This window comes from Macaca fascicularis, chromosome 15 (assembly GCF_037993035.2).
Source record: "Macaca fascicularis isolate 582-1 chromosome 15, T2T-MFA8v1.1".
NCBI classification, from domain to species: Eukaryota; Metazoa; Chordata; class Mammalia; order Primates; family Cercopithecidae; genus Macaca; species Macaca fascicularis.
In genome coordinates this window covers 122,882,306-122,895,504 of record NC_088389.1, presented here as the reverse complement: position 1 = coordinate 122,895,504, position 13,199 = coordinate 122,882,306, and the positions used below count along the sequence as shown (strand labels likewise).

The following is a 13,199-nucleotide window of genomic DNA, read 5'->3' as shown; positions in this document are numbered from 1 at the left end:
ACAGCTGTGACTAGATAAAAAAGTAACTTTGAGATTTGCTTTTTAAGCTTCTGAAGAAGTTAATGCGTTTGAATATGGATGGAAATAATTTGATACAGATTCCTTCAGAATTGCCATCTACATTAGAAGAACTTAAAATCAATGAGAACAATCTTCAGGCTATTGATAAAGAAAGTTTATCAGGTATTTAATATTTGTTTTTCAATGATATGCTTCCTTATAATCTTTCTTATATAGTGGTATAGAAATTTTATTTACAGTATTGCCAAATGAATAAATAGTAAATATTTTTAGGTCACTTAACCATTTGAGTTGTTAAAACTTCTTTTAACTATTAATTGGCAAAACGTAAAATGAATTTTAAAGTACCTGTTATCTTTGTACCTTACCCATGAATAACATTGTTTCTCAATGATTCCAGGTTCTTATTATTCACAAGACAATAAATTTACTACAAATCCAAAATATCTGAAGAATTATACTACATATTCCCCACAATGCCATGCGTTTTGCATTCTGGATCGACAATTTTGTCGGTTCTTCGAAGTGACTAACTAGTGCCATGGCTTGTTGACTGGATCTCCTTTATCACTCTGATGGTCAATACACCCCACCCACAACTCTTGCTGCCTCCATACAACTTGCTATTTTCATTTATCATGGGTTGGAACCTAAAGACAAAACTAAGCACATGGGAATTATGCATGAAATATGAATAAACGGGCACTGCATATGAGGCTGAGATGCTGTCCTACAAAGAAAGCACATGCTCTTCATGGTGTTAACTTTGGCTTTGGCAATTTTGTCCTGAGAGGGCTTGGGCTGGAACTTCTGTACTCGTATGGCACTGAAGTCCTGCTAACTCCACACCCCACGGCATGTGGATGCACGGCTCCCCCTGTGGCCTAGCTTTCCGACAGCCTTTAGTGAGGGTGCCCTACATTCTGTGCACTTGACATTGCTGGCACTGGCTCCTCTTCTGCCTGTTTCTGGACTGTGCTAGATAGCTGAAGACATCATATGTGACTCTGTATAAAAGAGGCTTTATCACATTTTACTTTTCATGAATTCTAGCTAATGCCTTTGATTGTACTGTGTACTTTTTTGAGACAAGGACTGCCTACCTTTTCTTTTTATCTTCCTAATAGTCTAGCATAGCTCTTGAGGTTAGTGCTCAACACTGTCTGTTTACTTGCTTTGAAACATATTATGTTTTTATTCATTAAGTTATTTATTAAACAAAGCCTTTAAAGGAATGAAACAATCCAATTGTTTCCTGTAGGTCCCAAAAAACTTCACAGGAACAAAACACTTCTGGTACTGAGAAAAGAACAATAATAATGAGAATTGCCAAATCTGAGGATTAGTTATGGAAATACTCAATTTCCAGATGGATTTCAGGACACACAGAAAAACATTAATAAACACAAATTTTGATGGAGAGTGCCAAATGGGAAAGACATTAGAAAATTCAATTTCTAACTGCTGAAGACCAAAGGGTGTCAGCAATCTAGAACAACTGTACTAACAGGCTGTATATGAACTACAAGTCAGTCACATTTTTAGTTGGGTTATCAGAATGAGGTGTTATAAAACATGCACTCCTGATTGTGAAGGTGCTTTCACACACCCCTGGAACTGCCTTAAAGAGTACTCTTCTCCCTCACTCACAAATGCTTCTAGATTCCCAGTGTTGACAGGAAGTCAGGGTGAGTGGGCTGTCTGCCTGCCTTTCTTAGCCCGCCTTTCTCCACAGTCTGAGCACCGAGGAGCCTCGGCTCCATGCCGGCAATGCTTTCTGTCCTCCGGCCCAGATACCCCTGCTGCACTCCCTGGGTGGGCTGAGGTCTAAGAGCTACTGCTGTACCAGTCCCTTGGGTGCTGGGCTCCCCCTGGCTGGGAGTCCTGATGCTGTGGATGGTCAGGCTGGCTGCCAGGAATGCTATGAGGCCACCCTGCTTCTGTGTGGAAGCAGGTGGCCCACTGCTCTTCTGTCATCTCTCTTGGGGCGGCTCCTCACTCATGACCTTTCAGATTATAGCTCCAGAGAGGGGGAAGGAGGGCACGCCAGGGAGAGAAAACAGCACAAAGGTGCAAATAAATGAGACAATTTGCGATACTGTGGGACCTGCAAGCAGGCACAGTGAAGGTGAAGGGCAGGCAATGAGTAACACCAGGGGCTGCACACACCTTGCTGAAGGGCAGGGAATTTACCTGCAGGAGGAGCAGAGTCCACCTGAGATGTGTACATGTGTTATGGAGAAAGGGAAGGACTTAAAATTGTGAGAGGTGTGAAAGGTGGAGGGAGGGACAGCAGAGGAAAACCAGGCATGCTTTAAAAGCATTTTTGTTGTCACTAATGACTGAAACAACCAAAGTAGGAGCCCTGGAGGTTGCTCTAGTGGATGACCATGTGATGCTGCCTGCCAGGAACATCGAGGCACCTGCCATGTCCACAACCTGTCATGGTACCACCCACCATGGAAGACTTCCTGTTTCCTGTCCATGAATCCTTTCAACATCTACCTCAAGTCTCACCTACAAGAAACACTCTCTAGCACCATCCTATTTCCTGTTACCTCCTATTTCCTATATATACCAGAGAATAACTGCAAAAGAAAACACAGTGTCCTGAATTTGTACTGTTTCTCTCTTTTTCTCTCAGTCATGTAATGGCCATTAGTTCATTTCTGTTACCTATTTTTCAAAGAAAAACTTCCACTGCGTTTCAAAACCTCACCTATTTACTAGAGAAAGACGTCAGATTCTCAGTACCTTTAGTTTTGGAAATGAAAGCGAATATGAGGAAATATAACCACTTATCACAATTTACTGGCTGGCCTGGCTACTTCCTGTTGCTCAGCACTTCCATTAATCCTAAGGACCACCACCAGGTTAACCTCTTGCTGCCTTGAGAATGAGAGCCAGACGTTGTTGTCCAGGGTGCAAAGGCCCTCCCAGAATTAGCTGGGTGTGGTGGTGGGTGCCTGCAATCAGCTACTCGGGAGACTGAGGCAGAAGAATCGCTTGAACCTGGGAGGTGGAGGTTGCAGTGAGCCAAGACCATGCTATTGCACTCCAGCTTGGGCGACAGAGCGACACTCTGTCTCTAAATAAATTAAAATAAAATAAACTAAAAAAAGGCCCTCCCAGTATACTTGTGTCTGAACACCAACCTTCACTCCACTGTGCACAGCCACACCAGCGCTAGTCTCCTCTCCCCCTGAACAACCCACATGGTCTTTCAGCTACATGTGCTCAGCTGGCTGTTACAGCCTGGAAGTTCCTCCTACTTCTATCTCAATCTTTCTGTCTGTAGGAGACTGGCACTTTCATACCACTCACATCTACACTGCTTTTTCTTCTTATAATCTTCCAGCATTTATTATTTCTATTCTTGATGCAACTGTCTTTGCTGTTGCCTAAGAACAGAACTGAGTCCCACATGGCATTCGGTGCAATGCCCATGAAGGGGGTTGAATAGAAAACATCCCCTAATCTGGGAATTTTGGCCACACCCTGAACCTCTGATTCAGATGCCTCTGGGTATTGTCATTGCTGAGCTGTCCATTTTGCAGCATGGAGCTTCCATTTGACCTGGATCATACCACTCCTGAGACTAGTAGAAACAAAGTAGAAAAAAAACTTGTTTGTATAAAGGCCTTTCTTGCTAGTTCAATCTGAATGCGTGGAGAATTTTTGATCATCATTCTTTCAAAGCTTCCATTTGGCTGCACTCTGTGCCAACAAGTGAGTAACTATGATGGGAATTCACTGCTCTGGTTTACTTCTGACTCCCTTGTTCAGAGACTGAGGGTGAGCCAGGGAAAGTGTTCTTTTTTGTGTCCTGGAAAAAAAAATCCCTCATTGCATTAAACTTCCACCCACCCCATTGCCTATTATGCTGCCATTTCATACATCTGTGTCTTTGCAATGTTTCCAATGACTGTCCACAACTTTCTCTTCCTTTCCTATCTGAATTCCAAATCCCTGTTCAGCCACCACAACTTCTATGGAAACTCCTCTGCCTCTCTTTCCTATCTTCCTCCCTCTCTTCTCTCTTGCTTCTGTTCCTTACACATATTGTTAGCACCTAGCATTTCAATGATTTTTTTCGGGTCTGCCTCACTACTGGACCATGCATTTAGTGCTGGTTGAATTGAGCATCTGGGATGTACAAAGTACTTAAGAAAAGACTTTATAGGAGGATACAAAGGTTTTAAAAAAAACTGTATTTGCCCTGCAAATAAACTGGCCATTTCACATGACATTTCAAAAGCCTACAAAAATCTGCATGGTTTTTCAATTATCCTAATATTCTAATACTTTTATTTTTTATAGACTTATATCAACTGGTCACCTTAGAACTGGAAGGAAATAATCTCAGTGAAGTCAATGTCGATCCTTTAGCTTTCAAACCTTTGAAGAGCCTAGCCTACTTGCGTCTGGGAAAAAATAAATTTAGAATTATACCACAGGGTCTTCCTGCTTCTATTGAGGTAACAATATATTTCTTTTGATGCTTTAAATGTATTATATTTTAAATATGGTATACAACAAAATATATTTTAAGACTATTGTGATGTAAATTAAACTCTAGTTTCATGCTGTATGCAGAATTTCCTATAATTTAAGCATTGTTTTTTCTTCAAGCAATACAAAATTCTGAATCGAAATTATAATTACTAGTCGAGACACCTGATAAAGTGAAAAATGGTACTTCTGACAGCTCTTGGGGGAAATGGGAGAAAGGAATTGAGAATTTAAATGAAACCACAACTTCTATGAGGTACTCTGCCTCTCGAGACAGTGTATACTGTCCCAATCCAGAAATGTGACGCTCATCACAGAAGCTCAAACAGGTACTAACCGCAACAGAGTGTCCACTGACAAATTCCAGGCAAAATCACAGACACTCTGACCTAACAGTAACTTGCATGGATACAAGTGTTGTACAAAGAAGGCCTCTGACTGTTCCAGCAACTCTGTAGCTTACAAGTTTTGACCCAATTCCTACCACAACTGTCCTGTGACTAACTCCAGGCCCCAAACTCCAGCCTTGCTTTATTATCCTCTAGAGATGCCCCACAGGTCCCCAGATGTGTGGTCTCCTTACTGCACGGTGTGCTCCAGAGGGTCTTTGGCTGATGAATGTCAACACCCCTCATTTCCTGCATTAAAAACACTGAGGTGGACTGTGCAGTCGCTCACACCAGTAATACCAGCACTCTGGGAGGCAGGAAGATGGCTTGAGGCCAGGAGTTTGAGAGTAGTCTGGGCAACATACTGAGGTCCTGTCTCTAAAAAGTATATTTTTTAAAAAACTAGCCAGGCATGGTGGTGCACACCTGTAGTCGTAGCTGCTCAGGAGGCTGAGGTGGAGGATCACTTGAGCCCAGGAGTTTGAGGCTGCAGTAAGCTAGGATCGTACCACTGCACTCCAGCCTGGGCAACACAGAGAGACTCTGTCTCTACAAACCACACCCCACCCCGCCCGCCAAAAAGAACACTGAGGTCCAGAGAGTCTATACATACTGGCAGACCCTGTGGGAACACAGGTTTTCTTACTAAGCTCCGTTTCTCCTACACCACATGATCATCCAGCCAGAAGTCAGGATGCAGCATCCCCCGGCTTCAGCCCCAACAAGCCAGAAAAGAGGATCATCTATGGTGATCTTATGTGGCTGTCATGGCTACCACCCTTCCTCTTCTTCCTATTTCCAGATTAAGTGACAGAGTTATGTAACACTGACCTTTATCAGTACCTGGCTTTCTATCAGAGTCTCCTGGGTTCTTAAGAAATACAGACTCTTGGACCTATCCCAGACATGCTACGTCAGATTCTTTGTGGGGCAGGGCCAGAAATTAATAATTAAAAAATTAAAATTTAAATAGATAATGCATACACATGTTAAAAAACATACATACACAATGAGGATAATACAAAAGAGCAATGTGCCCCACTCTGAGCCTGGCTTCTCTCTCTCCAAAGAGACCCATTCCTACCAGTCTGCAAAGCACTGGGCATACAAGTGCACAAATGCATGGCACATACTATAAATCCTTCTAAAGCCACTGCTGTACACCTGCCTCACTTAACCATGCAGCCTCAAGGCTGCCGCATGTTATTCTTTCCTACAGCTGCAGATGTTTCAACATATGGACAAGTGTGCCAGGATTTATTTAACTAGTCTCTGACTGATCTAGCTCACCTCCTAAATACATATGCAGGTAAAAGCAAAAAGTTGAAAATTGCTTTACTAATTTCTAACAAATGCCAAAATTAACAAAGAGGGAAATTCTCACAGGTGGAATAGAAGGTGACACTAAAGATATAAGCCAGTTCTACTTCTGAATTCTAACAAGAGAACAAAGAGAATTTTTATAATGCAGATCCTTTAATGAAAAACTCCCTCTAATGCCAACTAAACTTAACTTGAAGGCAGCTAGCTATTAAAAACTTACTAACAGTTCTAGCAAACTTCTCCTTGGTTGTAAATTAAGACTCTTAATTAACTTTAAATTAATTATAACAAAAGCAAATCTAAAAATATAAGACTAAAATATTATAGACCACATGAAGTAGTAGGAAACAGGCAGTCTGGGACTGGAGGCTCGGCTAGGACAAGCCCCTCTCAGCATTAGTCACGTAACCGCAGGTGAGCCTCCCTGTCTCTCCAGGCCCAACTTAACTCCACTGGTAAGTAGAGACAATAATTTTTGTCTACTTTTCAGTTTTTAAAGCCCAAATGAGATAATTTATGTGAATAAGTATTATAAAGTAGCGAGTCTTGTATAATTATTATGGTATGCCATTTCTTGCAACATAATATGGCTAATACATTTTAAATAAAATTCATTTGATTCCATAACCATGACAGACAGTGTGTTTTATTTCACTAATTAGTTATAAAATTTGACAACTTTCCTGTAAATCCAGCACTTTGGGAGGCCAAGGCGGGTAGATCACCTGAGCTTAGTTCGAGACCAGCTTGAACAACATGGTGAGATCCTGTCTCTACAAAAAATATAAAAATTAGCCAGGCTTGGTGGTGCATACCTGTAGTCTCAGTCACTTGTGGGACTGAAGTGGTAGGATCACTTGAGCCTGGGAGGTCAGGCTGCAGTGAGCCGTGTTTGTGCCCCTGCACTCCATCCTGTGTGACAAAGTGAGACCCCATCTCAAAAAAAAAAAAAAAAAAAAAAAAGACAACTTAAAAACACAAGCTTACTTGAAAGAGCAGTGAAAGACTCTTTAGATAATACTAATGACAACAGTCTATGTTACTATTTTAGTCTTCATGAAACTGAACATATCAACTAACACAAAAGAAAAATAATAGTCTTTTCTCTTAATTATAGGAATTATACCTAGAAAATAACCAAATTGAAGAAATAACTGAAATTTGTTTCAATCATACCAGAAAGATCAATGTCATTGTACTACGTTATAACAAAATTGAAGAAAATAGGATTGCTCCTTTAGCCTGGATAAATCAAGAGTAAGTACATGTTACAATTTAAATTTTATTGAACTATTTCTTCCACTTGTCATTATTAAACAGAGTAGGAAACCTGGGAATGGGATAAGTGAGGGAGGTGACGATACTGAAGGGCTCGGAGACAGAATCGTTTCTTAGTGAACCCTTACCCTATCTCCAAAGTGGGCTCCTTCATGCAATTTCCAACCTGTGCATTGCATGACTGGTGTTAGGATTATTACAGTTACTACTGCTGTTGTCACCATACTGCATACTGGACACCCTATCATATGCCAAGTGCTGAGCTAGCAAAAACTGAGCCCCAGCTGTCTGACTTTGAGGTCTGCCCACTACTGGTCAAATGCTACTCTAGCTCTGTCTACCTCACAGGTTGTCAGCAGGTTTGAATGAGATAATCCCCTGCACACAGTGGGAAAGAAATCTGCCAGACTCCTTCTCCTCATCATCATTAAGTGGAAGCACCAGGCTTCAGAGCCCAGGCCTGTTCTCCTACACTACACAGCCTTCTTTTCTCCAAACTATTTCTTCACCTCAACTCTTACAAAATAGACTGAAGAATGCTTGGCCTAACAGTGGAGGCCAAAAGTAGACTCCATCTTCCTGGACAAGAATCAGCAACCTCTGGCTGTAGCTCTCAGTGAAGGGGGAGGGAGTCAGAAGCAAGCCCTGCAGCAAATCCAGCAGACAACTGGGATCTGGGATTGCGTGTCCTGGAACTATGTGCCTAAGTAACACAGTCGGGGACGTGGGTCATTCAGAAACAGGATGGAGAGGCCAACTGGGCTCAGCAGCATGTGGCACTGAGTCCACTGTGGGCAGAGGAGTCTTCATCAGGTGAAAAGAGGGTGTGAGGCAGAAGCCTTAAGAGACTCAGGTGGGGCTCCTGAAACAAGCCAGTGAGTTCACCACGTTTCCCAGATCTTCTAGATGATTAACAGCATTTTCTAGATCCCTCAGGCTCGCCTCAAGTCTCAGGTGTGCCAGGTCATCAAATCAAATGTGGAATGAAAACGTAGGGGAAGGGGAACCAAAACAAGCCAAACAAACCAAACTTCCTCGCTGGAACCAGAGACAACTTTACAGATAGGCATTTCGATGTATGCTGGGATTCATGGAATTTCATTTTGGATTCAACACATCAACCTTACAGATATTTTAGTCTTTGGGCCTCAGTATTGCCTCCAGGGATATGAGTTTTTCCCTCCTAGTCTCTGATGCTCCCTCGCAAGGATTCACATAGCTGGGAGGCAGTATGGCACACTGGTAAGGACATGCACCTTGGTGCAAGAGACTAGGGCTGGCTATACCTGGAAAAGTTCCTATTTGGAATCTTCACTACAAACTGGGTGCTTATAGGAAAATGGACCAGCATCAAGACTGGCCTTATCAAAATTTAGAGCTGATGATCACCATCCTGATGTCCCTACCCTGTTTCCTTTTTTCTTTGTTGCAGAAATCTAGAATCCATTGATCTCTCATACAATAAGCTCTATCACGTCCCGTCCTATCTACCCAAGTCCTTGCTGCACCTCGTGCTCCTCGGGAACCAGATTGAACGGATCCCTGGCTATGTGTTTGGTCACATGGAACCAGGCCTGGAATACTTGTACCTGTCATTTAACAAACTTGCTGATGATGGCATGGACCGTGTCTCCTTCTATGGGGCATATCATTCCCTGAGAGAATTATTTCTGGATCACAATGACTTAAAGTCTGTACCACCTGGGATACAAGAAATGAAAGCACTACATTTTCTGAGGCTGAACAACAACAAGATACGGTAAATTTTGGCTTTTTCAAGTGTCTGTTTAAATCTTGGTTGGCAAAATATATGATAAAATAACCATGACATGATCTCTGGGATTTATGTTAAGGAAAAAAAAAATGGTGCTAAGGGGTTGGATTAAATAAGATTGGCAAATGTTAGTAATTACTGAAGGTGGATGACAGGTATGTGAGGATTCATTAGAGGTTTTTCCTACTTTTGCACATGTTTATAAATTTCCATAGCTAAAACATCTTTCAGCCAGGTGCAGTGGTTCATGCCTATAATTCCAGCACTTTGGGAGGCCAAAGTGGGCGGGTCACCTGAGGTCAAGAGTTCGAGGCCAGCCTGGCCAACATGGTGAAACCTCGTTTCTACTAAAAATACAAAAATTAACAGGGCTTGGTGGTGCATGTCTGTAATGCCAGCTAGTCGGAAGGCTGAGGTGGGAGAATGTTTGAACCTGGGAGGCAGAGGTTGCAGTGAGCCAGGATCACGCCACTGCACTCCGGCCTGGGTAACAGAGTGAGACTCCATCTCAAAAAAAAAAAAAAAAAAAAGAAAAATTAACAGATTATTATTATATAACACTTAGAACTTTAGAGACAGTTTCAGATAAGTCTTCAAAGCACTAGATTATGTTACTACTCCCACCTCCATATGTAAATAAATAAATCTGTAGAGCATAGTACCTAAATATATGCTAAAATTAAAACTGCTTCTATCTAGATTTTTCTGAAGTCAAATTTCTGAAAACATTTATTGAGACTCACTTTCCCTACTTTTGGGAACACATTTTTCTGCGTGTATTCAGCTTATATACTGAATCATCACTCCTGCCTAGATGGCATGAGTGTCTTGAGAAGTAATCCAGAATATTTTGTCAGTAGGGTCTTTATAATTGGCAGTGAGGGAGACAATAACCTTGTTGTTCCGTCCCTGAGAATTATGCCTCTTAGTCTTTCCCCTTCTCTAAAAGTCCAAATAAACTAAATGCCTACAAAAAGAAAACAAAACAAAAACACAGAAAAGTTCGAGTTTTTAAAGGTACTGGAAGAAGAGATGGGGCTTGGGAAGGCTTTGTAAAATTCAGTTTCAAAATTTTTTTGCAAAAATACTTCACAGGTTGTGCCATATGCTTCATACTGCACTGCATCAGAAAGCGTTTAATGTTTATCCCACTTTTTGTGATTCTAAAATTGATCAGTGGGTTGAGGTGGTCACAGCCTGGTATCTCCTACGACAAACTTACTCTTCCATCACTGAACCAATGGTTTCACTCATAGATGAATGTTGTCTGATTCTTACTTCATTAGGGGTAACAAAATGATGAATTTCTATTTTTTCCATGCTTCTCATGATTATTAGCTGGAATTCTGCTGTAAAAAATTTTTTGCTCATCAACTAGGGCTGCTTTGTCACTCTGAAAGGCAAGAAAAAAGCTTAGTTCTTTCCTTTAAGCCACAAGTGGGAGTAAGAAATTGGAGCCTAAATGTTTTTGCTTTATTTTGTTTTAGGGTTCTCTTTTTCTGGTGAATCAATATACACTTACGCTTTCATGTAAGCAGTTATGCTTCAATCAGTTGCAGTCATTATTCTTAAACCGTCCTGTAGCTGGACAATGGTCGTTATTCAAACTGGCTCTTGTGTCTGCTCACTTGCTTTTGGGCACACGTGGGCCTCGGGCTTACTTTCTGCATTCCCTACTACAGACCTTCCTCCAAAGGGCCTGGCCCCTTTCTTTGGGGAATAGTATTGAGAAGCCCCAAGTAGGAACCAGCCGTGGCCCTTTCAGTTGTGTTGCTATTGTATTGAGGCCTTTCAGTGGACTGCCACGAAATTCCGTATTTTGAAAAGAAAATAAGTTCAGATTGACATTCCCAAATCAAATTTAACGTCATTTAATATTAATTCCTTTTATTAAAACGTGTTTCTTTTACACTGAAAATCTAGGTTCCCAACAACATTAACTTGGATGATCTTACAATATGTAAACAATTGTTTCAAAATGACATCATTATTACTGCTAATAATAAAAGCTTTAAGTTTATTATTTTTTGGTAGCTCTATTTGTCTTTAGAATAAGTTCCACTAAACATGTACAGCTGAAATACAGCGGTTTCCCCTGTGATATGCCAACAACTTAATATTCAGACATGTTATTTAGTTTTTGGTTTTTAGAAATTGCTTTTTTCTTTTTGAATATTACTTTTGACTGTGTTAAATATTTATAATTCCAAAGTCAAAACTGTGTAAGAAGTTGAATTAAGAGAAGTCGTCCTTCTGTGATTGTCTGTCGTACACTGTATGATCCTTCCTATGGGTTAAATTTTTAAATTTCTAGTTTATCCTTCCAGTATTTATTTTTGCAAACAGAAGCCTACATACATATACATATTTCCCCATCCCCATCCATAATTATTATACAAATTATTACACAAAAGGGCAGTTTTCTCTCTATATAGGTCTTAGTCCAGTTCTGATGCTATAAAGTAATGCCCAAGGCTGGGTAATTTGTAAAGAGAAAAGGTTTATTTCGCTCATGGTTCTTCAGGCAGTGCAAGCAGCACGGCACTGGCATCTGCATCTGGTGAGGGCCTTCAGGCTGCTTCCACTCATGGTGGAAGGGGAGATGGAGTGTGTAGAGATTACATGGCAAGAGAGGAGGCAAAAAAGAATGGGGAGGTGCTAGGCTCTTATGGGAATTAATAGAACAAGAACTCACTCACTCCCCTGATCCTAGAGAGGATATTTATCTATTTATGAGTGATCTGCCCCCATGACCCAAACACCTCCCATTAAGTACCACCTCCAACACTGGGGATCACATTTCAACATAAGATTTGGAGGGGTCTAGAACTTAAAGTATAATAATAAAAAAAAAGAAATATAAGAACATGACATAAAAAACAAACAAACAAACAAACCTTATGGGGTATGTGTATTTTTTCTACCATTTGTTTTTCTTTTTTCTTTTTTTTTGAGACAGAGTTTCACTCTTGCTGCCCAGGCTGGAGTGCAATGGCATGATCTTGGCTCACCGCAACCTCCACCTCCCAGGTTCAAGCAGTTCTCTTACCTCAGCCTCCCAAATAGCTGGGATTACAGGCATACACCACCATGCCTGGCTAATTTTGTATTTTCAGTAGAGATGGGGTTTCTTCATGTTGGTCTGGCTGGTCTTGAACTCCTGACCTCAGGTGATCCACCCGCCTCGGCCTCCCAAAGTGCTGGGATGACAGGTGTGAGCCACCACGCCCAGCCTACCCTTTGCTTTTTAAAAGTATCAGTATATCACTCCACATCAGTATGTAGAGAATTTCTTCATTCCTTTTTACAACTGAATATTATGCAGATATACTATATTTTATTCAATCAGTTCGTTATTGATAGACATTTGTTTCTACTCTTACTGCTAAAAATAATGCCACAAAAGATAAGTTTGTATAAATGTCATTTTGTTTTCTTCCAGTTTAACTTTGGGATAAAATCCCAGGAGAGGGAATGCAGAGTGCAAAGGGTAAAGTGCATATGTAATTTTGCTAGATATCACCAAATTCCTCTCCAGAGGGGGTGTACCATTTTGCATTCCCTTCAGTGGTATCTGATTGGTCCAGGCTCACTATTAGAATATGTTAATGAGTTTTTGGATTTTTTTTTTTGCAAACCTCATAAATAAAAAGTGGTATGCCAGTAAAGTTTCAATTTACATTTTTCTTATGAATGAAATTGAGCATTTTCCATTTTCCTCCTAGATTCTTAGGAAGCCTTTGTATCTGTGATATAAGTTACTCTCTCCTTCTTTGTCATGTTGTTTAACTTTGCACTTTCTTTTTAAACCCTGTAGTAAATTTTAAATCTTTTCATTCAGTGCTTCTGGTTTTCAAATCACATATAGGAAGAATCTCCCGAGTCAGAGGGTGTGACCACGG

The 13,199-nt window shown here is 40.9% G+C and overlaps 2 protein-coding genes across 10 annotated transcripts in view; one reads left to right on the top strand and one right to left on the bottom strand.

Annotated features, from left to right (window-relative positions):
• CENPP (centromere protein P) overlaps window positions 1-13,199 on the bottom strand; it is a 271,071-nt gene that overhangs the window by 95,341 nt on the left and 162,531 nt on the right. The window lies entirely within an intron of this gene.
• ECM2 (extracellular matrix protein 2) overlaps window positions 1-13,199 on the top strand; it is a 41,316-nt gene that overhangs the window by 26,739 nt on the left and 1,378 nt on the right. For 3 of the 7 annotated variants that reach the window (XR_012424899.1, XM_074017855.1, XM_074017854.1), the window contains 2 exons: window positions 48-183; window positions 422-1,256. Coding sequence is in view for 4 of the 7 variants with exons in the window: in XM_074017855.1 (XP_073873956.1) it covers window positions 48-183; window positions 422-558 (273 nt within the window). In the remaining 3 variants the exon portion in view is untranslated. Of the gene's footprint in view, window positions 1-47; window positions 184-421; window positions 1,257-4,341; window positions 4,500-7,362; window positions 7,503-8,955; window positions 9,283-13,199 lie in introns of those variants that run through there. The other 4 variants (XR_012424898.1, XR_012424897.1, XM_005582251.5 and 1 more) reach the window with 2 other exon arrangements.